Source organism: Varanus komodoensis, unplaced genomic scaffold (genome assembly GCF_004798865.1).
Source record: "Varanus komodoensis strain SLA01 unplaced genomic scaffold, ASM479886v1 scaffold31, whole genome shotgun sequence".
Lineage (NCBI taxonomy): Eukaryota > Metazoa > Chordata > Lepidosauria > Squamata > Varanidae > Varanus > Varanus komodoensis.
Genome location: NW_025335780.1, coordinates 1,763,254 through 1,787,082, shown reverse-complemented (window position 1 = coordinate 1,787,082; position 23,829 = coordinate 1,763,254). Strand labels below are relative to the sequence as shown.

Here is a 23,829-nt window from a genome sequence, read left to right as displayed (position 1 = left end):
CCACGAGGCCTCAAAAATGTAGGCCAATGGATGTGAGAGCAATTTCTGAAGTACCCTCAGGTGTAACCCATCAGGGCCTGGTGCCTTTGTGACAACCAGGGCCCTGAGGAGCTCCCCAATCTCTAGTGAGGTGATGCCAATCTGTGCCCCCAGAACCCCAACCTCATCTATTCCCCCAGCTAGAACTCCCCTAACCCTCTTTGGCGAGAACACATCAGTTATGAGATCTCCTCCCACCCCTTTAAGTGGTTCCACCACCTGTCTCCCCTTCCTCTTCCTATTCACATGAAGGCAGAAGCACTTTTTGTTGCTCCTGACATTCTTTTCCAGTCACAGCTCATAAGAAGCCACAGCCTTGTGAAGGATCCTTCTGCTTGTGCTGCCTCCTCTTGCTAAGCCCCTTTGACCACTTGCCCAGAGGTCATTTCCTGGGAAGGCCCCTCTTTCTCCTGTTCCCTTCTAGCACCTCGTTTTGCATCCACGTGGCACCATCCTGTGCCGCCCTGTTTTGCTATTCAGCAGTCACTGCCAAGAGCTCCCTTTTTAGAGCCATCCACCCCTCCTGAACTCCCTTGCCTCCCAGTACCCTCTCCCAGGAGACTTCCCCCAGCCTGGTCTTCAGTTGACTCCAGTCAGCCCTTGAGAAGTCCCAACTCCTAGTACTTGGCCTACCGTCATAAATTAGTAGTAACATAGATGGATCTTTAAAAAAAAAAAAGATGGAGTGACCCCCACTACCACCAACACCAAAAATATTCTTAACACCCATACATGGAAAGAGGAGGAAAGAAACATAAAGGCTGGGAAAATCTGCAGCATGAAACAAACCTGCTCCAGAAGGGCAATCCCATGGAAAAGACTGGAATGTTGTTTCTAATGGAACATGGCTAGGACGTTCCAATAAGTCATATTAAATATTGCAACAGTGGGACTCTGGCTTTAGCCATCACAGAGAGTAACCCCTCTCCGTCCAAATCTTGGGAATCATGTTCTTGTGGGGGTGGAATGGCTTCTGCTCAAGGCCCATATCTAATCTCTTATGAAACTGGAACTTTTATTGAATGCTTCATTGAAAGAACCAGCCTTGGGTTGCCACATGTCTTGCTTCCCCCGAAATTGTCTGTTTCCCCTCCGCCCCAGCCACTCAAAGGGTTCAGCTGCACCGCCTCCCCCTCTACTGGTTCAGCTTCCTTTTGGCCACATGGTGGAGTCTGAAAGGGATCAAAAGCTGAACGGAAGAGCAGATCCACTGCTAACGAACCTGCCCTTTCAGTTAGCCTACTAAAGCAAAGTCTGAGCCAGATCGTAAAAGAGTCCGAGGTGCCTCTGGAGCGCATGATGAAAACGATCATTGCTGCCTATTCCCAAAATCCAGGTGGTAAGAAAGATCAGCAGGGGAAGGCTGGGAGGACTGGAACTGTGTCCCTTGCTGATGGCTTTTCATTACAGAACTGTTGGGTGATGTGAATTTGAGCTAATATCGTTGCAGTAGCCCCCTTTAGAATCAATCCGTTGATCTCGGGGCACTGAATGGGTTTGACATGTTTTGGTGTGTGAGTGCTATTCATGGGTAGGACTGGGATACAAACCTGGGGAAAATCCGGATCTTGAAACCCTCCTGGTGTTCAGCTCCAGTCTCCCGTCCAGTAACTTGCTTTGCATCTGCAGTCCTGGGTGACAGAGAACAAGTCGCAGCCCTCTTCACTGCGATGACCGCCAAGCCACTTTAAAAGCGCTCTCTCCTCTCCAGCTATGTGTACCTACTTTATTCCCCTTTCCTAACAGGATTTAATGTAATATAACCTTTGCTTCTTTTCTCTGAACTCACTCCAATTTATCTGAATTCTTCTTAAAGGTTATGTGCAGAACTGGACAGTGTATTAGAGGTGAGGTCTGATGGCATAAAGTGGAATGGAAGTATTACTTGACATGATTAGAAAAGCACACTTCAGTGGAGGCATCTGAGAATGGCATTTGCTTTTTGATGTTTTGCATCCATAGCACCATACTGATCTATATGCAGACTATAACTCCAAGGTTATTTTTATGTATACTATAGTTAAGGGACAGAAGAGCTGAAAGTGTTTTGTGGGAAGGGCTAGCCCTGATGCCCATGGGTGCCTGCCTTCTCCTCCCTCGGCTCTCATTCTTTGTTTCTCCTTTCCTTCTCCTCTACCATTAAAAGCCCCACAGAAGACAGGATGGCTCATGAGAGAAAAGGCTGGTGAAAGTATTGAGGTTCTGTGCCATCCACATGAGAGCCTTGGTCTCTCTACATGCTTCTGAAGAGCCTTCCTTCTGTGTCACGCCTGATTCACACAGGCCATGCAGAGGAGGGAGGCGGTCTGCCCCAGCTGCCGCCACTGCTGCACGTCTTGGAGATGGTGGACCAGGGCTGCAGTGCACGAGTCATTTCAGGGGATTGGCTGAGCTGGGGAGGCGGCGGCGGGTGGGAGAAGCTGGGCCAGCAGGTGACTGTGACACAACCGAGAGCTGCCAGCAAGAGGGGCTGTTGACAGGGTTGTCTCCCGCAGGGAGTCGTGCCAGCACCCTGGCTGCCCTCCGCGCACTTCTCGCTGTGTCGTGGCCTTCCAAAGGAGATGTCCAGGCCTTTGTCCAACTGCTCTCAGTTTTGCAGTGGATTGTGAGTTTCCTGCTCTTAGGTGAGTAGCCAATGTGGCAGAACAAAGCTCTTGGGATGTGGGTGGCAGCCATCTTCAGACAAGTAGGATCGGACAGACTCCGGGAGAAATCCTGCTCAGATTGAGGCAGTACCTCCCGGAATTCTGTACATTCGAAGGCGATTCTAGGGGTCACATCCCTTCCCTTTGGTGCACTTACATGAGCTTCCACATGGGCTAAAATGAGACAGAGAAGGTCACACGAGATGGACTTCCTTTGATCTAAGCCAGCAGGGCCAGTGCTTATCTTATATTTTACAAATGAGGTTCAGGAAAGCCTGAAATATCCCTACCCTGGTTTTATATTGCTTATTAGTTTATGACTTTTAACCCCACCAGTCCTTTATCCATACCCAGTTCTAATGGGCTGGGAATTTCTTGGAGCAGAACATGTTTTGGCTGCAAAAGAAACTGGTTCTGGGGAAGGACAGCCTTTTCTGCTCTGTCCCCTCAGCAGGAATACTCTCTCACAGGCAGGAGACATAATATTCCTCCTCAGCCAGGAGTCATTATTGTTGAAATTGCAACAGCTTCCAGACAAGGCTTTTATGAGAGCTTCCAGTGCTCAGTCTCTCTTTTATGGCCCAGATGCCACCTTCCACTCACAATCCTCCAAAGTTTCCCCACTGCTTCTTCCAACTTTTCTCTTACCACAGATAGTCTGCTAAAAATAAAGGGACGGTTGCACAGTGTCTTCTCATTGGTGGTATGAAAATCCTTTTGTCTGGAACCACCAAAGCATTTGGTAGCACTCCTGGGCAGGAAGGTCCTGTAAGTTTTGGACCACTGCAAAATCCTATGACAGCCCCCTAGCAGAAGGTTACAAAGAGTGGCCCTGGGACTTGACAATATGATGGGCAGCCGATGTCCCGTTTCAGTGGATGTTTTAAGGTCCACAGATAAAAACTCCTCCACCTCCTGCCTGGAAAAAGAGGAAGGACGTGCCTTTTCAGACATGATGGTGTGCACTGGAAAGTTCCTCTGTGCACACCTTGTTTAGCATGTCATGATGGTGCTCTGCTGGAACTACATAATCCTCCAAGTTCCAGCGGCCAAAGGACAACCAAACATAACGTGTCCCTGAGTTGCATCTGCAAACACAGAACTGATTTTGCCGGCTGCCCAGGTTCTGCGTACTTTACAGGGCCCCTGGTTGTCATGGAAACTACCAAACCCTGAGACACCCCACACAAGATGCCCTCAGCATGAATGTTGGCGCCCTCCAAAGGCAGCAGACGGGAGGCGACTCAGCTTCACACCCACTTCTGGGTGGTGGGAGGGGTGACCCCTGAGCAGAATCCCCAGTCAGTCCCACTGGACAATGCAAGATGCAAGCACTGGTGAGGTACAGCGGTACACAGAGAGAGGGAGAGAGGGAGAGCACGCCCTCTCACAGACCAGGGCAACTCCCTCATCCCCCTCGCCCCGGTTCAGGTTCAGCCACAGTCTTTTGTCATGGACACGTTTTAGCACTGCGTATGCCATAATGGGCAGGAGTGCCACGTGGCAGAGATTAGCTATAAGGCTCTCCATGGAGCTCCCAAATCACATGAAGTCCTGGTTCCCCTCTACTTGGCACTAGTTAGCCCCCGTCTGGAGTGCTGCATCCAGTTCTGGGTCCCACGCTTCAAGGAAGATGCAGACAAACTGGAGAAGTCCACAGGAGGGGAACAACAATGATCTGGGGACTGGAAACAAAGCCCTGTGAGGAGAGATTGAAGGAAGTGGATATGTTTAGCCTCAAGAAGAAAAGCCTGCAGGGAGACAGGATTGTACTCTGCAAGTACATGCCACAGAGAGGAAGGTCGGGATCTCTTCTCCATCATCCCAGAGTGCAGGACATGGAATGACAGGCTCAAGTGACAGCTAAGCAGTTTCTGCCGAACACCAGGAAGAGCTTCCTGGCTTTTGGAGCAGCATGACGGTGGAAGCAACGACCCAGGGAAGTCGTGGGCTCCCCAGCACTGGAGGCCTTCAAGAGGAAATTGGGCGGCCACCTGGCAGGGTTGCTTCAACCTGGGATCCTGCACTGAACAGGGAGTTAACCCTCTGTGGCCAATATGGGTCCCTTCGGGCCAGGGGTGAACATGGGATGGGCACCACTGCCTTTCTCCCTGCCTTACTGGTGATTTTTCCACTGGGACACTGGCTGGTGGCTGCTGCTGAAATCAAATGCTGAAGAAGATTGTCCATCCAGCAGGGCCACCCTCCGTATGCTAGCATCATAAACATATTAAGAACTCACAGAAGGAACTGTCAGACAGATGATGGATGAGTAATTCTCAGTAAGTCGTCTTTTGATGCTCTGAAAAAAGATTCATCAGCTATCTTCGTTTACTCCCCAGGTTTAAACTAGTTTCAGATAAAAAGCGTAGGATCTCTGACTACGTTGGCTTACCCAGGGCTAACTGTGGGCAGGCTTGGACTGCGGGGAATTAGTGGGTTACTTGCGGATTGTTCTTCCCTCAGGGACTGTTATGCTGCTGCTTCTCACCTACTTGGTCTTCACCAGCTTCTGGCCCATTTCTGCCTTTTATGTGGCTTGGCTTATCTTGGATTGGGACACACCTGAGAAAGGTAAGGGGAGGTAGCGCTCAACTCCACCAATGGAGTCTTGCAAAAGAGGTCACTTCCACTTGCTCAGCCTCTCGACTGCTTGTCTCTGTTTGGTTTGATTCTCTCTTTGCTTCCCTTATTAACTGCGGGTGCCATTGCATGTGCTCCTCACAAAGCTCCTCCTCATCTTTCCCAGGGCCACGCGGCCCACTATTTCACAGTGACTCTGGCTTGTGGCTGACCCTGCTTTTGCTGGCGCTGCCGGCCTGCCTGCCTAGCCCACCTACATCTCCTCCCTCACATTTCCCACACGTTTTGTGTGCTCCCCACATCTCCTTCAGAAATCGTGGGATGCACTAGCCCTTGTGATCCCTGCAAAAGACAGCTCTGGTGCAGCTCTCAGAGCAGAAGCAGCCAGGCCCCACGGAGGCCGCAGGCGAGGCTCGCAGCCAGGTGACCCAGGGGGCCGGGCCTGGGTCTGTGATGTAAGTTCAAAGTAAGCTGCAGGGCTTGGATCAAGCTGCAAACTGACGTGACGTAAAGCCATAAAGGTAGTCCTGTGGGATCGCTTTATATGACAAATAGGTATGTCTGGAGGGAAATGCCATCAACAGAATTGCAGAAGAGGATTGGAAGATAAAATAGCTTAGACCTGCCACAAACTCACTCTGTGTCAGTTTTAAAATGTAGTGACCTTATGAAATTTGGCCCTAATTTGGATTGGTAATCCAAGCCCAAACAAGCTTGTATAAGCCAGCAACGCTCATTTGCTTGTTTGAGATTTTGAAAAAGCCGTCCTTGAGTAGCTTTTTCTGCACAGCTCATCATTTCTGCCCATGCTAAACACATTCCAGCCATCAAAATCATGCCAGGCTCTTTTCGCAACTCACAGGCATGGGAGGGGCTGTCCTGTGGGGAAGGGCTGTGAGCTGTTCTTCCCTGAGGTGGAGGGCAGGACGTGTTCCACTGGGGCAAAACCCAGGGAAGCATGCTTCAGGTTGGATATCAGGAAGTACTTCCTAGGATATGGAATGGTCTTCCAAGGAAGGTGGTTTTGGCCCCATCAGGGAGGGTTTTCAAGGAAAGACTGAACAACCACATGTTGGGGATTACATGAGTGGAGCCTGCTGGAGCCGGGCATCGGACTAGATGGCCTTGGAGACCCCTTCTGACTTGCTTTGTCAGAAATGTTTCTATGTGACCCAGCATGGAGATTAATGGTATGGGGAGAAAAGAAGAACATCTTGATGAGGGAACATATGGATCTCCCTAAACGCTACTTTCTTGTACAAAAAACTCACGGGCACTAGTGTCCTTTCTCAAGGGAAGCCATGGTGTTTCCCAGCTGCTATGGCAGCTCCTGAAATCTCAAAAGGGGGAAAGTGGTGGGGAGTAAAGGGACAGAGAAGCTGTAGTGATCTGAACAGAGCTTGGCATCACTGCGGAGAGAGAGGGCCCCTTGCTCCTGTGATGTCCTCTGGGCTGCTGTCTAGGAGGAGGAAAGGCTTCATGATAAGCCAGATCATGTCACGTGCAACATCGATACTTCGAAGAACAACGACCGGCCACCCTGATGGATTCTCACAATGTGCAACACCAGCTTATATCCCGTTCCCTCAATATCTGAGCTGCTAAAACAACAACTTCCACCTGCATAACGTGAAACCAGGGCAGTGGGCTTAGAGGGATGCCCAGAACAGTGCAGAGCATTATCCAGTGCATGTCCTGTGGATGCACTTTGGCTCCTCTCCCTCCTGGGCCCACGAGGTTTGCTCAGCTCTTTTGCCATTCCAAAGTCCGTCCAGCTGAAGGACAGCTTAAGATATGGGTCGCATGCCTGGAATTCCTCAGGGCAAGGGTTTCTGCCCCAGCCCCTGGAACAGAGTGTCTGCAAGAGTGGGACAAAGGGCTGTGCCAGCAGGGTTTGTGTGCCTGTGGATGAGCGGCTGTGGGGATCGTGGCCAGTGTGCAATACTTGCTTCGTCTCACAGGGAAAGAGCAGACATCTTCGCCCCCTCCAGGGAGACTGGCACCTTCGGCCACCTCTTGTCCCGCTTTCTGGCTCTCTGCCAAGCTGCAAGCTGCCACTTGTCTTCTTGTCTCCAGTCACCCACCCCTGTCTGTTCACAGCAGCAGCAGCCAGATTGTCGTCTTGGTCAAGCTCCAGCAGACAAGCTGATGCAGAGGCCCCTGGCTCCCATTCCTCTTCTGTTTGTTCTGCACTGGGGAGACGTAACAGCCTGACACATGGGGTTTACGTGGCAGGACAACCAAACTACCGAAACTCTGTCTGGAAAATATAGCAGAGGAGTGTGTGTGGGGGGGGGGGGGGGGGGGGATACCTGTGATTGTCCTGCTGTAAGCAGGGGGCTGGGCAAGATGACCTTCGAGGCACCTTCCAATGCTGCTAACCGGAGAGGGTGGCACTGGCTGCGCTGGAGCACCGGCCAGAGAGGTTTGATTCTGATTTGAAATTGGTTGATTCTGTACAAATCATACTGGGCCAGCATGGTTTTCAGGTGATAATTTGCATACATTTCATTAGTAGTTAAAGGTGGCAGAGGGGTGGAATTGTGATTCATCTTCCAAGCAGAAGGCCGTGAGCTGGCTCAACTTGTTCCATGGTGTGTTGGCACTGGCACAACTGGTAGGTTTGGGGTTAGGAAAAGCTGGGTCCCTGGGCAAGTCTGTAGGCCTGGACCCTGCACTGGCTGGGAAGAAAGACGGAGAGATGAACAGGAAGGCCCTGCCTTGTGCTCGCTGCCTGAATGTGCAGGCAGTCCACCTCCATACTAAGGCTGGGGTTCACTCAGGCTGGCTCAGGGCTAGGAAAGCCTGGATTCCTGCAGCCTGAGAAGGGTCTGGATCGTGCAAATGCAGCAGGCAACCAGCCCAGGCGTGCCATCCAGGCTCTTCCTCACAGGCTCCCTTTTGGAAAGAGCCGGTCATCCATTCGCCTCTTCTGTACAATTCTTCGTTGCCTTATTTTGCTCTTTCTTCTGGTGTGATGGCATGTTCGCCTGCTTAATTTTCAGGTGGGAGGAGTTCTTCCTGGGTCCGAAACTGGCCTGTCTGGAATCACTTCCGAGACTATTTTCCAATTCAGGTAGGCACATGTGGAGGAGGGTAAAGGGAGCATAACTGGTCTCCCCACTCCGTGGAACTGTACTGGGAAAGGCAAGCCATGGTGAGAGAGAGAGAAACCGAGTGGACTGGCCTGCAGGGCCTCCCATGGACCAGAATGGGTGGCGGGGGGGGGGGGGGGGCCCCTCTTGGGGGGGGGGAAAAAAGGTGGGGTACCGGGGGTTGTGATCTGTTCCTTTGACTGGTACTTCTGCACCCCAGGAAATGAAGGCTTGCCCCCTTGGCCTGTGCGGTGCTGCTGGGGTGCTGGGAACCACTGTTTCCCACTAGCCAGACTCCCCATGTGCCCCATGAATGCATGGAAGTCACCAGCCCAGGAAAGATGCACCCGGGACAAGTCCCACAGCACTGAGAAGGTCATTCCTGCTGAAGGCAGAAATCGCTGCTCACAGCATCCCAAGGCTGTTAGTCATGGGATGCTGTGAGCAGACAGCACTGCTTCCTTTCGTTATCCTTCTCATTCACTCTGGGAAAACCGGTGTTCTTCAGAAGTTGATCTGCTCCCCGGAGAAGAGTGGAAGGGTGGGAGGACCTTCCAGGCCTCCTGCCTGTTCTTCCCCTGCATTGTGCAGATACTGCCCGGCTGCTGGAGGGAGGGGTCCCCAGGCGTGCCCTCAATGCAGAGGGGTGAACTGCACGTCAGACCAGCAACCACATCCCCTGTGGTGTGTCGGCCAGCATGCCCACGTGGCAACCCGGAAAGAGGCTCCGTGCCTGACTGACATGTTGCTACCCTGCAGCTGGTGAAGACGCACAACCTGCTCCCCAGCCACAACTACATTGTTGGGGTCCATCCCCACGGGATCTTCTGTGTTGGGGCTTTCTGCAACTTTGTCACTCGTTCTACCGGCTTCTGTGAAAAGTTCCCTGGCATCAAGCCTTTCCTGGCCACTCTGGCAGGCAACTTCCGACTGCCTGGCTTTAGGGAATACCTGATGAGTGGAGGTGAGTTTGCTTTTGGCCCTTCCCCCTTTCTTCCCCGTTGCTCAGATGGGCAGCATAGTCCTCTTGGCCCTGCCCCCAGGGCACCAGGCACTGCGGCTGACCTGCATGCCAGGCCCGGGATACGGGGCAGCTGCCGGGCCCTGCACCCTGAGTGGTCCTAGAGGGCCAATTTCTGCCGTTGAAATAGGGCACTCGGGGAGGAGGCTGGATGTTGGCAAGACCTGATGCTGCTCCTCGGCCCGGCCGGCCCCCTTTGCCACCCCACAGCAAGGGCGCATTGCAGCCGTGCAGGAGCAGCTACCGGGGCGCTTTCTGTGCTTGCTGGGAAGCAGCGGGGCTGGGCCTGTTCCGAGATTGCAGGTGCTTGGAGTAGGGACTCCAGAAAATGCCCCGGTGCTCAGACAGTGCTGGAAGGCCACAGGGTTGTGCATGTAGCGGTGAAGGCGCTGCCCACGGGGGTCCGCCAGGGAATGCCTCTGGTTGGAGCAGGACCTCCAGTCCAGCCATTGTGCTGACTGCACATCCAGGAGGTGAAGCTGAAAGACCAGCCCACCATTTGCATGTTTGTGCATCAGTTCCTCATAAGTTCAGCCTCAGTTTTGCAGGATGAAATCATCAAATGCATGGCCCTGAAGAGACATTTTGCAATCACTCAACCAGGGTCTCTTTTCGAAGATCACCAAAGGAGGGCCGTGCTTACTCTCTTGGCGTTTAAAGCAAAGCTACTGCTTCCCCTCCCATCAGTTTGAGAACATGGAACATTGAATATTTCCTGCTCTGTAGCAGAGCAAACCAGAGACAGGTCCTTGTTTAAGGGATGCCTCTCAGTTGCAGCAGCAAGAAAAGCCCCTTCTCCCGCCAGGAGTCTTGCGTGGTGCCATCCACGTGAGCCTGCTGGAAAACCCTCCTGCACCCCTAAGCCAAGTGCTTGCTGGGGAGAGGAGGCAGCCAGAGCCTTCCGCATCAGCCTTCCTGGTCCGGCAAGCCTTGCGTCCCCAGGTGGCAGCTCGGCCACTCAACCCAACCAACCCAAGAGCGCTCCCATGCGTGGCGGCTGCTGCCAGGGGCTGTGTTAAGACAGCATGCAGCGTGGGATTCTGACATGTGGCAATCCAGCCAAGATCACACCTCTGGGTATGATGTTAAAATATCACAAACTGCCCAGGCTTAATGTGGGCTGGTGATCGAAAGCTATTAAGGCCAGTCAAATGGAGGGCGGGGGGGCAGCTGTCGCTTTCCTTGGAGGGGTGAAGTCCGGCCCCCTCTCCTCTCTCTCCAGGCCTGTGCCCGGTGACCCCGAAGGCAATAGAGTACCTCATCTCCAGGAATGGCACGGGCAACGCTGTGGCGATTGTGGTTGGAGGGGCTGCCGAGTCACTCTCCTGCCAGCCAGGGGTAACCACCTTGATCCTCAAGAAGCGCAAGGGGTTTGTCCGGATGGCACTCCGACATGGGTATGTGCTGCTACCAGTTGTGAAGCGTGCTTTTCTGCTAGCTGGCTGGGGTGGATTCCAGGAGGGCAGCCACACGTACCCTGAAAACATCGGAACACGGGGTTGCCCTGCTGCGCCCGACCAAAGAACCAGCCAGTCCAGCTGCAAGATACTCCTTGCAGCTGTGCCTCTGCAGAAGGTGCTGATTTGGAAGGGTTGGGGCTGGGGACTTGGGAGGCCCGGGTTCTAGTCTCCCTGTGTCTGTGAAGTCAGTGGGGGGGGGGGAATTCACTCTCAGCCTAGCCTACCTCATAAGGTTGTTGTGAGGATAACAGCAGAGTAGAGGAGACCCTTGTGAGCTGCCTTGGGGTCCTTGCAAAAGGAAAAAGGTGGGACATGAATACAGTGCCATCATCTTCATCATCATCATCATCGTTGTTGTCATCATCTTTCAAGCCATCTAGGCCCATGGCCAAAAATATATTGTTAGAAAACAAATACCATATGTTCATTCTGTGACATATGAAGCACTTCCTTTATGCTTCTAATGCATGAAGTGCTTACTTTATTATCTTCTAAATCTGAGTTCTAAGGTTCTGGTAGGGGGAGCAACTTCTGCTTTAGCATGGAGTTTGTGGAAGTAACATTGCAAACAGCCCAGACATACGCACCTACCGAGGCAGTGAGTTCACTGATGAGGGAGCAAAAGACCCCCATCGGTCCCATTAGAGTAAAGCAGGCCTAAAGAGCTGCTCGCCACCTCTTGATGCAGTGTGGAGTGTGGAGATGAGGCAGCGGGCGCAGGAGCAGCGTCCTTGAGGCCAGAGGCGCTTCCACACCGAGCCGGGCTGTTAGGCTGCCGTTCCTTGCAAGTGGGAGGCTGGGCTATGCTTGTCATGGGGCTGGATGAGGCTCGGAGGGGGCGCTGATCTACGCCTCTGATTTTCCATCAACTGATGCAGCCCAAATTGTCCCCTCCCAGGGCACACCTGGTTCCTGCCTTCTCTTTTGGGGAAAATGACCTTTTCCAGCAGATACTCTTTGAGGAAGGCACCTGGATGAGACGGCTTCAGAACCGGTTCTATAAACTTCTGGGCTTTGCTCCCTGCTTCTTCTATGGAAGGGGCTTCACCTCCACCCACTCCAGAGGATTCTTGCCTTTTCCGAAGCCAGTTACCACTGTCAGTAAGTGTCCCCGTCTTCTGTCACATCGCCCTGGGAGAGGGAGGAACAGGCAAGCCCTACTTTACAAAGGGAGTGGTCAAGGGAGCCCAACACGGAGAGCGAAGGGCTGCAGTGAGAGCTCCCATTCAGAGCTTGGAATGACTCGGGGTCTTCTGCTCGGGCACTTGCACCGCAGAGACTTGTCCCCTGCAGCACTGCAACGCAGTTCATTATCTAGCATGAAAGGATGTTGGCCCGATCCCCCTTTAGGTTGGAGTATTTATTTTCCCCCCAAAATTCATTTGACCTTGTGACTGGGATTGCCTCTTCTGGGGACGGTCCGGGGATCTGCTGCATAAGCTGTCAGGTCCATGAGGCGGAAGGAGCTGGAGAGCTCTGCCGGTGCCACCCCAGTGAGATCGCAAGCGGGAGGCTGCTGAGCTGGAGGCTGCTGGGCCACATCCGCCCTGCAGCATCTGCTCCCTATAGGCTCCCCGGCAGGCAGGTCTGTCTTGGGAGCGGAAACGCCCTCAGCCAGCCCAAGCTTGGCAGAGGCAACAGCTGCCCCGTGGCTGGGCGCTCGGCCACCAAGCAGGGGCCCCCTCTGGGACAAGCCAGGGCTCAGCAGAGCAGCCCTACTCTGCATGCAACGAGCTCCCATTCTGGTCCCGCTAATTATCTTATTTAGCCATTTGTTTAAAATGTGAGGCCACTATGTAGGGTGAAACTCTATTGACATAGTAATCAGGGTCCCAGAAGAAAGATCTGCCCCCACTCATCAGGAAATAACCTGCCCAAATCCCTCCTTTTCTCCTCCCACACTAGTAGGAGAGCCCGTGACAGTGCCCAAGATTGAGCAGCCAACTCACGAGACGGTGGATCTTTACCACTCCCTGTACATCCAGTCTCTCTGCAAACTCTTCAACGACCACAAAGTCAAGTACGGGCTGTCAGAAGCAGATGAGCTGAAGATTCTGTAGCAGAGATGCGGCAGGGCGCTGCTGCTACGCCCCGGAGCCAGGGGCTGCCTGCTTTTGGGACTGCTTTGGGTTTCACATCAATCCTTGCGGGTTTGTTCTCCAGCAAGTGCTCCCCCATCTGCTCTTGAGCCTGACTGGTCTGCCAGGGGCAAGGGGCATTTTTTACGTAGAACATCCCCAGTCCAACCTCTGGCATCTTCACCTTGGGTAAAGACTGAGCAGGGAGCAGTAGGAGAGGGCTGCCGCCAGGAGCGTACACTGAGCCGATGGCGCGGGGTCCTGGCTTCATGTGGGGCAGCCCCACTTACACTCACACGCTCCCTCCATTCCCTCCTGGCCTGGTGAAGGTGGCATTTGTATCTCCAGCCACCAGCACTTCCTCCTCAAGCTGAGGGCCTTCATGCCAACCCCCGGCTTGCCTGGCATGACTAATGGTTTGTCTGATCCAGGGCCAGAGGTGCAGCTACAGTGGGGAAAGCAGAAGCTTGGCCAGGAGGATGTTCATGTCAGCGGGGTTTGTGCAGGATTGTGCCCAAGACGGTAATGCGTGTGTGGAGGGATGCAGTTTGAATTGTCCCCTTCAAGCCCTTCTGTGATGTGCAAAGGAAAACACGGGTATGAGGTTTATTAGACATCCGTGGCTCTTTCTGGTAATGAATCAACACTAATAAAGTGGATTACATTTTCATGGACCCAAAAGATTTCTCTCTGATTGCTGAGGAAGCTCATTTTCCCATATTGTCATCAAAAGCATCCCCTCAGCAGCCACCTTCTCTCAGGCTCGGGCTGCAGTCCCCGTGGGCTGCAGGTGGCCCTTCCAGTGACGGGGAGCGAGAGCCAGGTGGGCTCTTGGGACCAAAGCATGGGGCAGCCGCCCCCTGCGGAGCTCCCCAGCCAGGAAGTACAGGACGGGGTTGATGCAGCTGTTGGCACTGGCCAAGGGCCGCGTTATTTTGTAGGTGATGTTAACAGCGTTGAGCGTGCGGCAGTCTGCTTTCAGGAGTCGAGCGGCATAGTAGGTCGTCCGTGTGAGATGGAAAGGCAAGAAACTGATGGCAAACACCAGCAGCACGATGATGATCATCCTGATGGAGCGCCTCTTGTGGAGGGGAACAGGCCGAGGAGGGCTGAGCGGGTGAGGCTTCCACAGCCGCCTTGCCGTCTGGCAGCAGCACAGCACGATCACCAGAAACGGGATGCCGAAGAGGAGGGCCATGACGGAGGAGCTGTAGTGGACATAGCGCTCAAACGCCTCCGGCTTCGTGGTGTCGTGGCAGAGTGTCCCGTTGCCCCTGGCACTGATGGTGACGAAGACCAAGTTGGGGGCGAGGCAGACAGCAACCAGCAGCCACACGCCCGCACAGACCAGGCGGGCGTGACTGGCCTTGAGCCACGTCAGGGACAGGACGGGGTGGCACACCCCCAGGTAACGGTGGACACTGATGCAGGTGAGGAAGAGGATGCTGCTGTACAGATTGGTGTAAAAGAGGAAGCGTACAAATTTGCACAGCCACTCGCCAAAGGGCCAGTTGTTGCGCTGAGCATAGTAGTAAACCAGGCTGGGGAGGGAGAGGACGTAAAGGGTGTCCGAGATGGCCAGGTGGAACATGTAGGTGGAGGTGGCGTTCCATGGCCTCATCCTGAAGACAAACAGCCACAGAGAACAGGAATTGAGGAAGAGGCCCACCACGCAGATGGCTCCATACGAGACGGGCAGAAGGATGAACTTGAACTCCTCGTTGAAGGTGCAGCTCTCCTCTGTTGGGCCCCCGGAAGCTTCGGCTGCCATCTGGGAACCGGATCTCCTGGTGAAAGTGTGAGCAGGCAAGTCATCACCCATCTCTCCAGCTCTGAATAGCAGAGAAGTCACAAAACGACTTCACAGAGCTGCGCACGCTCCCAGGGCCAGCTTCCGAGGATGCTGAAGGGAAGGGCCCCGCTGAATGGCTGCCGTGGATGCAGTGGCCAGTGCTGGGCTTTTGGCTCAGCACATGCGTGTGAAGCCCGTCCATAGAGCAATGCGCAGCTGTGGAGACCCCGGCTCCCTGCAGCTTGGCTGGTCCAGTTCACCAAGCCAGCAGGTAGCATCTGGTGGGCTGCGCGGGGGCAGGGAAGGAGCCTGGGGTGCCACCTGGATGTGGCTGAAGCCGTGGACCCCAGCCTCCTCCCCCTGACCCCAGCGCAGTGATTTTCCTCCCCTTCGAGGCCAATTTCTGATTGGGGGAGGCAGCAAACATGATGCTTTCCAAGTTGGCTGGGGCGGGGTGGGCAGTAGAGACTTCCCATGCCAGAGCTCGGCTAGCCCCACAGACCGTCAGACCAAGCTGGCATGCCACCAGGCCGGGCCCTCAGCAGGCTCCGGGTGGTTACAGGACTGTTGTGACGAGCGTCACAGCTTCAGGAACCGCGCTGGTTGCATAACTCCAAGATTCTCCAGGAGAGAGACACCAGGCGGACAGGGCGCTGGTGCTGACTGGCGAGGGAAAGCCTCCTGCCACCTGTGCAGAGCCTTGCAGGGCACCTGCTATGATATCACGTGACTTTCTTATTTGTTTAAAATGACTTTGAGACAACCGAGAAAGGTAGAATCCCGTCAAGGCAGCATGCAAGAGAAAAGCAGCCATTGATATTCATTTGTTTGTTCTTTCCAAGAATGGGCATGGCCCCAGATGGAAGGGTGGGGTTCAGTCCTAACATACACAGCTAGGGAGACACCCCTCTGACCTCCATAGGGCCTGCTTCCAAGGAGACACCTACAGATGGCAGAGCGGAGGAGGAGGAGGGTAAGAGCAATGCTATGCGTGCAAGGCCTTTTCTACTCACCCTCTGCTCAGGAAGGACCCAGCAGCGGCATCAGCGCTTGCTCCATCCAAATGCACCATGCAGGGCTGCACTTGCTTGCTAGGAAACCGGCCGGCGCTGCTTCTGGGAGACCTGCAGTGAATGGGAAAAGACATGCTCCTCGAGCTCCCCTCCCCATGGGCTGCTTCTCGGATAAACCGACTGTGCTGACAATAGTGTTTTTGTGAGCAGCCTTGATCCTGGGCAAATTGGCTCCCCGGAAATGAATGTGGCCTTAATTATGCGCTTGGTCACTCAGAAGGGAATAAACTTTCCAAAGCTTCTTTGTGGGCTGCATGGATTCTTGGGAAGCTGCCAGAAGAAATTTTAGGAAGATGTTCATGTGCTGTGAGGAAGGGAGTAAATCTACATTAAAAATGCAAACAGAATGAAACTAAAACCAGTACCCTGGATTCTAAATACCTTCAACACACAAGCAATTTTTTTCACCACTGTCACCAAAGTATAATTCCTGAAGTTTCTGTGATGACAGGACCACCAAGAATGGTACTTCTATGATTTTGGTAGTTCTGTGAGTGCCTGTTAGAGGAATCATGCTGCATCCTGAGAGTCCAAGTTCCATTATCCAATTATTAGAAGCAATAAACGTCCAAATGGAGAGAACTAGATTAAACGTGCCGTGTTTCAGTTCAAAACCACTTTGAGTGGTTGCGCTCCATGGGTGCAGCCACCTGATGCACTGCTTGGGGGTGCAGATGGACCGACACAATGCCCCAGCCCCTTATGTCTAAAACCCAGTACAGGCATTTTCTGCATTTCAGTTATGCCTGCCTATGGGGGACTCATTTTGCTACGCAAATTGTGCCTGGCGAGCAGCTCCGCACGCAGCAGAGCCACAGGCGCCCTCCTCCCCACCTTCTCCCAGAGCTCCACTCTTTGGTCCTCGGGGGACACGACGGGAGCACAGAGACTTCCCCTGAGTGACAGTGAACTCCTTAGTGCTGAGAGTGGCTGGGTTTTATTACTTTTAAAAGATGCCCGAACGCTGGCAAAGGTGGCTTTCCCGATCCGAGCTGGGGGCTCCCGGGGGCTCGCGTTGGACTCCAATGTCCTCTCAGCCATCTCTCAAGATGCAGCAGCTCCTCTGGCTCAGACTAGCCTCTTCTTTCCCGCAGTAGCAACCAGCTGCCTGCCAGAAGCTCATAAACAGGATAGGGACACAACACTCCTTCCCTCTCCTGCCACCTGCAACGGACACGCCAAAGCGGTCCGCCGGCTCGGCAACAGAAGGCTTGGCTGGCATCACCGCACAAAGCAGATCCAGGGAGACAAGAAGGGGCAAGAGCAGGTGGTGGTGCTTTCTACCCATAATCAGAGAGGAACCTCTGCTAATTTTGCCATAAAGAGCTTGGAAGTGGAAAATCATTCTGCAAGTGTCGGCAACGGGGGAGAACTGAAAAGGCAGCGAGCATTCCGAGGAAGGAAGCTAATGAGGGCTAAATTAAGGTGATTGCCAAAAGAGTTCAATTAATTACAGATGAGCAGCAGCTACCATCTGTCACTGCAGGGATTGTGGAAGGCCATGGAAGGAAGGGAGCCACGAGAGATGCAGCTGGTGCCTGGCGCAGCAGACGTGTGCCAGAATGCAAGCCCAAGTTCATGACATGGGTGCAAAAAGCGCCGCCTGTGAACGCAAACCCACACCAAAGCCGGTGCCCCACTGCGCCATCGCACAGAACCTCTAAGCCTCAGCCAGGCCTAGCCTGCCTCCCTTCCTTGCGTGGTGCTGATTCAACATTAGGGGCAGCTCATCGATGCCTGGCACGCTCCACTCAGCAGAACCAGGACAGGCATGGAAAATGAGGCCAGCCTCTTCAGGGATGGAGATAACAGGATGCATAGGAAGGCCCGACTTCTGTGCTCTGCCCCCTGCAGAGGCCCTGGGCTGGGGCAAGCAGCATGTGTGTCGGGCTGGCAGCCGTGTGCCCGCTACAAGATCCAAATGGGGAGCTACGGCAGCAGAGTGGACAGCGTAAGTGCGGTGGAGGAAGGGACGGGCACTGTCGCTGTGCACGTCTGTGCCCCTCTGCTCTTCCCCGCTGCAGCCGTGTGTTCGCTGCACCAGAGAGCTGCCCCAGAGGGCGGCTGCAAGAGCTTCTCCAGCGAGCGCTCTCCCACAGCCGTTTCCATGTCCCCAGCGCTGTGCGTAAACTCCCAGCCTCTAACAGCTCTCAAGGGCACACGCTCCGCACCTTGTGCCACCGCCAGTGGGGAATGTGCCCGCCGTGACAGCGCTGCAGACACTCCCCTTGATCTCCGGCAAGGGGCGGGCTAGAGACGCGGCTGGTGACGCAGGCGCTTTCTGCCCAGCCTGTGTCGTCAGCCTCCTTTCTGCTCTGCCCTGGGAGGGCCCACGGGCCAGAGGACAGAGACGCCTGGCGCAGCTAGGAGAGGGCCGATGGGAGAACGAGCCACCTCATGCGGAGCACAGAAGCCCTGTGGGGCCCCTGAGCCACGGGGAGCATGGGAGCTGGGGGTCAAGGAAGCCTCTGTAGTGTGGCTGCTGGGCTGGCTCTGGGGCTCCTGCTTCACAGAATCTTAGTGGGATTTTGAACACATTTTGCAAGTAGAAAATCTATACTTTCTAGTAAGTCCATTGAATTGTGATTCGGTTCAGACAAGACTGAGATGCTGTTGACGGGCACTTCCTCAGACGGGTTGGAGGAGGTTCGAAGCGGCTGCATGCCCCCTGAAGGGGCAGTTGTGGGGCCGGGGGTCCTTCTTAACCCTTTGTTGTCCTTTCAGGCATGGGTGCCTCAGTGGCTCAGAACGCCTCCTAACCAACTCTGGCTGGTGTCCCAGCTCCACCCCTCTCGGGCCAAGGGACAGCCTGGTTTCCACGCTGAATGCTCTGGTCCTCCCTAAATTCAACATGTGCGATGCACTCTGCGTGGGGTTGCCTCGAAGGCAGTTCAGAAGCTGCCGCTGGGGCAGAACAGGACAGCAGGTTGCTAACCGGAACCTTCATGTCTGAGCGCACAGGGCTGGGTCCGGCCCACTTGCCCTGGATGCCCGCATGCTTCCAGTGCCAAGTTAAGGCGCCAGTTTCAACCTATGAAGCCTTACACCACTTAGGACTGCAACATCTGGCAGAGGGCCTCCCCTAGCTGTGACTGACTTCAACCTGATGCTCCATCTCCCTCCAAATGCTGACTCCAAGGGACAGATGGAGGGTGGCAACGGGGGGGCGGGGGGGGGGCTTTCAATGTGGTAGTCCTCCATCGATGGAACAACTGCCCCACTGTGGCCTGGCCAACACCAAAGCCGTTATCTTCGTGCCTCCAGCTCAAGGTGGACCTTTATGCCCCGGCCTTTAAAGAATGGCATGGCTACCCCTGAGCTTAAGGGGAATCGCCCATTCCAGGTCCTTTACAGAGCCATCCTTCACTATTCTTTGTTTTCTCTGTTTTAAACTTATCATTTTTAGTATTTTATTATATTCTATTGCACCTATCTGCCTGTTTTATGGATTGTTCGAAGCCACCCAGAAAAATTTGGCTGTGGGGCAGTACGGAAACAAAACAAACAAACCAACAGAAAAAGAGAACATGACAGGAAGGGAGAGAGAATGGTAACTCCACGAGGCAAGAGATGCCGCTGCCAGTTCCTGGGTGGTGTTTGCATCATCATGATTATACTTGCACTGCCTGATCTGAGCACTTCGTCTGCTCATTCGGCCGGGCCTCTTGCCTCGTGTGGGGGCTGGTCTGCGCCTGAGAAAGCCTCGTCCCAGCACCCCTCCCACGGGCCGCACGGCTTGGCCAGGCCCAGGAACTGCCTCACCCAGCAAAGCACCTGGCCTTGAGCTAATCTCCTCTTCCTCCTCCTCCTCCTCCTCCTCGAGCCCTCAGCTTACCTGACTCCTCCATCTCACCAAAACAGTCTTCACTTTCCGATTCTGAACCCGTGTCTGGAACGCAGCCAGCAGCCCATGGGACTCTCGCTCAAGCCCACCACCCGCCTTGCTCCCAACACCCACTCTTGTTCCGAGGCGCTTTTCTGTCCCTCGCCCCAAATAAATTTTACTGGCGTTCGTGATGCTTCTCACATATAACCCTCTGCACTGGTGCTTCTCTGCCACTCAGGTTTCTACCACTCCGTATGGGCTTCTAAATGCCACGGAAGGCAATGCCACGCAACAGAGAGCATACGCTTTGCAAGCACACCGTGTTGCGGCAGTGTGCTCCGTGCACACAGATTACAGCCACAAACTGCAGTGCAGCTTTGCCCCCCCCCCCCCCGCCCTGCCCCCCTATCAGCTGCTGCTGAACCATAAGGGGAGCTGAGCTGAGTTAAATAGTTTGCCTGGGACTTAAAAAACAAACAAACTGCAGAAAGTTTGTTGCGCCACTTGCCCTGGTAAAAATAATCGCTGCTAATCGGGCAACCCTAAGCTGCTCTGTAGTGAGCAATTATGGGATCAGAGGATCCAATGCCAGGCCATGTGTCCTGCTGGCTGCGGGTCAACTGGCAAAGATGCTACAATTCATCTTCTGGATCCCGAGGATGGGCTGCAGACTGGGAAGGATGGCTGCCAAGAGGCAAAGAGTTCAGCACAAGGACGGAGACGTGGGAGGCTCTAGCCTGTGCTCCGCGCCGCAGCCCTCTGAGGTGCGGAGGCTTTCTGGAAATCACTCTTCCTCTGCAAGGAGCCACACTACCATCTCCCCAGTCATGTTGGAGTGCCATGACAGCAGGGTGATAGTGACAAGGAATGAAGCTTCGATGCAAAGCTGAGTTGGAACCTTGCTGTTCTCCGTTTCCTCCTTTTGCTTTCCTCTGCAAGGAGACAAGGAGAATTGTGGTTCCACCCCATGGAGCCTCCAGGATGATGTGGCTGCCCCTTTCCTCTCCAGTGGCAGGAGGAGCAGGGTTACCAGCAGGCTATGAAATGCAAAGCTCCTTTTTCCTGCAGCGTTAAGAAGATAAACAAAATGGAGCACACGGGGGAAAGCACGCTTCAGACACAAGTTTATCATCTTTCGCCCAAACACGGACTACACACCAGCACTGGGGGACTTCCTACCCCAACTACAAGCCGTTCCCTCCTCCCACCATTTCTGCTCACACTCGTGGACATGCATTTTGCCTCACAGTGGCACTGCAGGAGATCAGAGATGGTGCTGGCTGGGCACCTGCTCAGCTCAGGCCATGGGAATCCTGTCTTAGAGTGACCATCCGCTTGCTAGAGGGGGAGACTAAGAGGTGCAGCAGCAGCAGCAAGCAGTGAGTGCACAGATGACGGATGTTATGATAGCAGGCACAACGTAGGAACTCTGGCACCAAATGAAAATGGAGGCAAGACACACATCAAGGCTTTACCCATATAAAGAAGTGCCACAAACCCACTTCATTTGTTTTCCACCCTCCGCACACCTGATGCCATTTTCAATTTTTAAAAAACCCACAGGTTGGATGCACAAATGGGCTAAAGTTCCACTGAAAAGGGGGCGATTTTGAAAAAGCCTTCCTTGAGTAGCTTTTTCTGCACCGCTCATCATTTCTGCCCATTCTAAGCACATTCCAACCATCAAAATCAGGCCAGGACACCTCGTTTTTCTAATCCTAACCCTACCTTGGTGCTAATAGAGGGCTAATGTTCTGTTGAAAATAGTGTGATTTTAAGTAATCAGTTTAACATCAGATGAAAATAAAACCGTAAATATCGCACTCCCTTTATACAATTTGCTGGTGTGACCACACTTAGTCCTCTGACCTGACCTGAGTATTGTAGATTTGGAGAAAGTGAAGAAAGGGGGCTGGAACAAGTCTCCCTGGAGGTAAGGTTACACCATCTGGAATTATGTAACTTAGAAAAAATGCAAGTAAGTGAAGACACAACAGAGATGTACAAATCAAGCCTGAGATGTTCTGCACACAGACTAATCAGAAAGGGGGGTGAAATACATCTTTGTCTGACACCTTTGCCTATAGGAAACCATTCTGCCTATAATTCTGCCTTACCAATAACTTCTTTCCTACAGTATGAGTTATGCATCAAGGCAGCCAACCTCCAAGGACCACTTCTTTCAGGACTGCCCATAGCTTCCAGTGATTCACACAATTAATGGCTTTGCTCTAGTCTGTAATGCACAAAACTTTATGATCTTCTTTTGAAATTCTTTGGTCTGCTCCAGTATCCATCATATATTTCTAATATGCTCTTGAATGCCTTTTCCTTTTCAGAAACCAGCTCAAATGTCAGGCATTTCTCACCCCTTATAGTGTAATATTTGTTATTGTAAAATCCTGAGAATAACTTTGCCTGTATAGGAAACCAGTGCAGTAGCATCTCCTTTCTTGGAGAATGGAACCCTTATCGCATGTTTCCAGTCTGTGGGCCATGGCATTTCCTTCCATATTCGCTGGCCTATTCTTGTTAGGATTTGGACTGATTCAGCCTCGGAGGCATGGAATAGTTCTACTGGTAACCTATCTACTGCAGGTGATTTATTCCTTCCAAGATCTTCTTGGCTGAAAACCTTTAAAGAATGATTTGGGGGCAATATAATGCCATTGTTTAGAGTGGCCACTTCTAAAGACAGTCTAGAAGTCCACCGAAGGTTGGATGAGGAGTGGGAGGAGAGGATGGATCCAAAAGGACCTTCCTCTTGAGGAAAGCCCCTTTCTTCCCCAGAAGGCAGTTCTTGACCTCATCCATCGCCTTCCTTTCATTAGATTGTTGACAGAGGCTCTTTAATATGATTGTGGGAACAAGGGGTGCAGCTTATCAGTGGACTAAGCTTAGCTCAGTTATGAATCAGCTGGAAATGACTGGAATGGTTAGGCCTAGAACAGCTCTTCTCAAAGAGGGGAAAGGACACGCTCCTTGCACTGCATGCTTGGTGGTTTCTCCCAAAGTTCCTCTGGCAACTCTGTTCCAGGTGTGGAAGCAACACTGGAGAGCAAAACTGCCTTGCTAATTACTCTCCTCCTGAGCCTGCTTTGTCGATCCCTGTAAGCTTCTTTCTCAGGGCTCCTGTAGAAGAAATATTTATAGCCCACTCTCTTACTCAACAAGAGTACCTTCAACTAATAGTCTAATAGGATTCAGCCCTCAAAATACTCAGTTTGCAATCTTTTTTTACAGCTCCAATCTGGAAAGAGCAGCCATTGGTGGGGGAGGGGGGCATGGAGGAGGTATAAGAAGCCAGGGAACCGGGTTCAGGAGCCTCTCAGCGTTGGTTCAACAGGTGTGTGAGCCGAGAGAGGAGAGACAGGAGCCTGCCCATTCTGTTTGCAGGTAAGGCTTTTTAAAATCTCAGACTTTTATCCCAGATTCGACCTGGAGCGCAAGATAGAAAGATGGCCTAAAGTTGGACTTATGAAGTGGCTGGGATCTCAAGCATTGACAAGGGTTGACTAGTTAATCACTACCTAAAATTTCAGTTGCTGCTGCAGTTACCCCTGGAAAATCAGGTTCAGGACACAATAGAGGCAGCTTTCCCCTGCAGTTTGTCCCCAGCTGGAGGAGAGATCCAGGCAAGGTAGATGTTCTTCTGGTGTGACGTGAGAGGAGGAAGCAAGCCTTTACATGGAAGTGTGCTCTTCCCAAAAGGATCAGGGACATCAGATCCAGGGATTCTGATGGACCAAAACGTATCTTTGGAGGTCCTAACGGGTTGTGGCCCATGGAGACCTTTCGCTAGCAGCAAATGATGAGATACAGGCGTGTGCTACCGACGGGGCTGCCCCTGGAGACTCCTCAGATGCCTCAGCTAGGGCAGAATGCAGCGGCTTGGCTGTGGTCAGGAGCAGCTCCTTTGCAGCAGGTGACTTCTTAGCGAAGGAAGCCGCACTGGCTGCTTATGAGCCGCTGGGTCAAGGGCAGGTTGGGTGCTAGTATGTAAAGCCCCAAACAGCTGGGAGCAGGTCACTGGAAAGAGAGCCTTCTTCCTTTCCAACCTGCTCACGCAACGAGGTCTTCAGCTGGGACACCCTGTTGGAGCACTTTCAGAGAAGACCCTCAGCTTTATCTCTCTGGAACTCCCTACATCTGGTGGTCAGGCAGCTGCCAGCATTTTATCATTTTGGTGCCTGCTGAAGTCTTCTTTCTTGACTTTA

At 53.1% G+C, this 23,829-nt stretch overlaps 2 protein-coding genes across 6 annotated transcripts; one reads left to right on the top strand and one right to left on the bottom strand.

Annotated features, from left to right (window-relative positions):
* The first annotated feature begins 1,264 nt into the window (after nt 1-1,264).
* Nucleotides 1,265-13,593, top strand: LOC123027242 (diacylglycerol O-acyltransferase 2-like). Of its 5 annotated transcripts, XM_044437817.1 has the most exons (9): nt 1,278-1,378; nt 1,856-1,886; nt 2,535-2,663; nt 5,151-5,258; nt 8,273-8,343; nt 9,122-9,326; nt 10,606-10,780; nt 11,742-11,944; nt 12,749-13,593. In XM_044437817.1, exons 2-9 carry the CDS (start codon nt 1,859-1,861, stop codon nt 12,901-12,903), a joined length of 1,074 nt encoding a protein of 357 aa, XP_044293752.1. In that variant the 5' UTR covers nt 1,278-1,378; nt 1,856-1,858; the 3' UTR covers nt 12,904-13,593. The 5 variants fall into 5 exon arrangements, with proteins under 5 accessions (XP_044293751.1, XP_044293750.1, XP_044293749.1 ...); XM_044437816.1 differs by lacking the exon at nt 1,856-1,886 and having other exon boundaries at nt 1,265-1,378; nt 12,752-13,593; XM_044437815.1 differs by lacking the exon at nt 1,856-1,886 and having other exon boundaries at nt 1,267-1,375.
* Nucleotides 13,594-13,678: 85 nt separating this feature from the next.
* Nucleotides 13,679-14,743, bottom strand: P2RY4 (pyrimidinergic receptor P2Y4). The gene has a single exon (XM_044437757.1). The coding sequence runs from the start codon at nt 14,741-14,743 to the stop codon at nt 13,679-13,681; it is 1,065 nt and encodes a 354-aa protein (XP_044293692.1).
* Between the last annotated feature and the right edge of the window lie 9,086 nt (nt 14,744-23,829).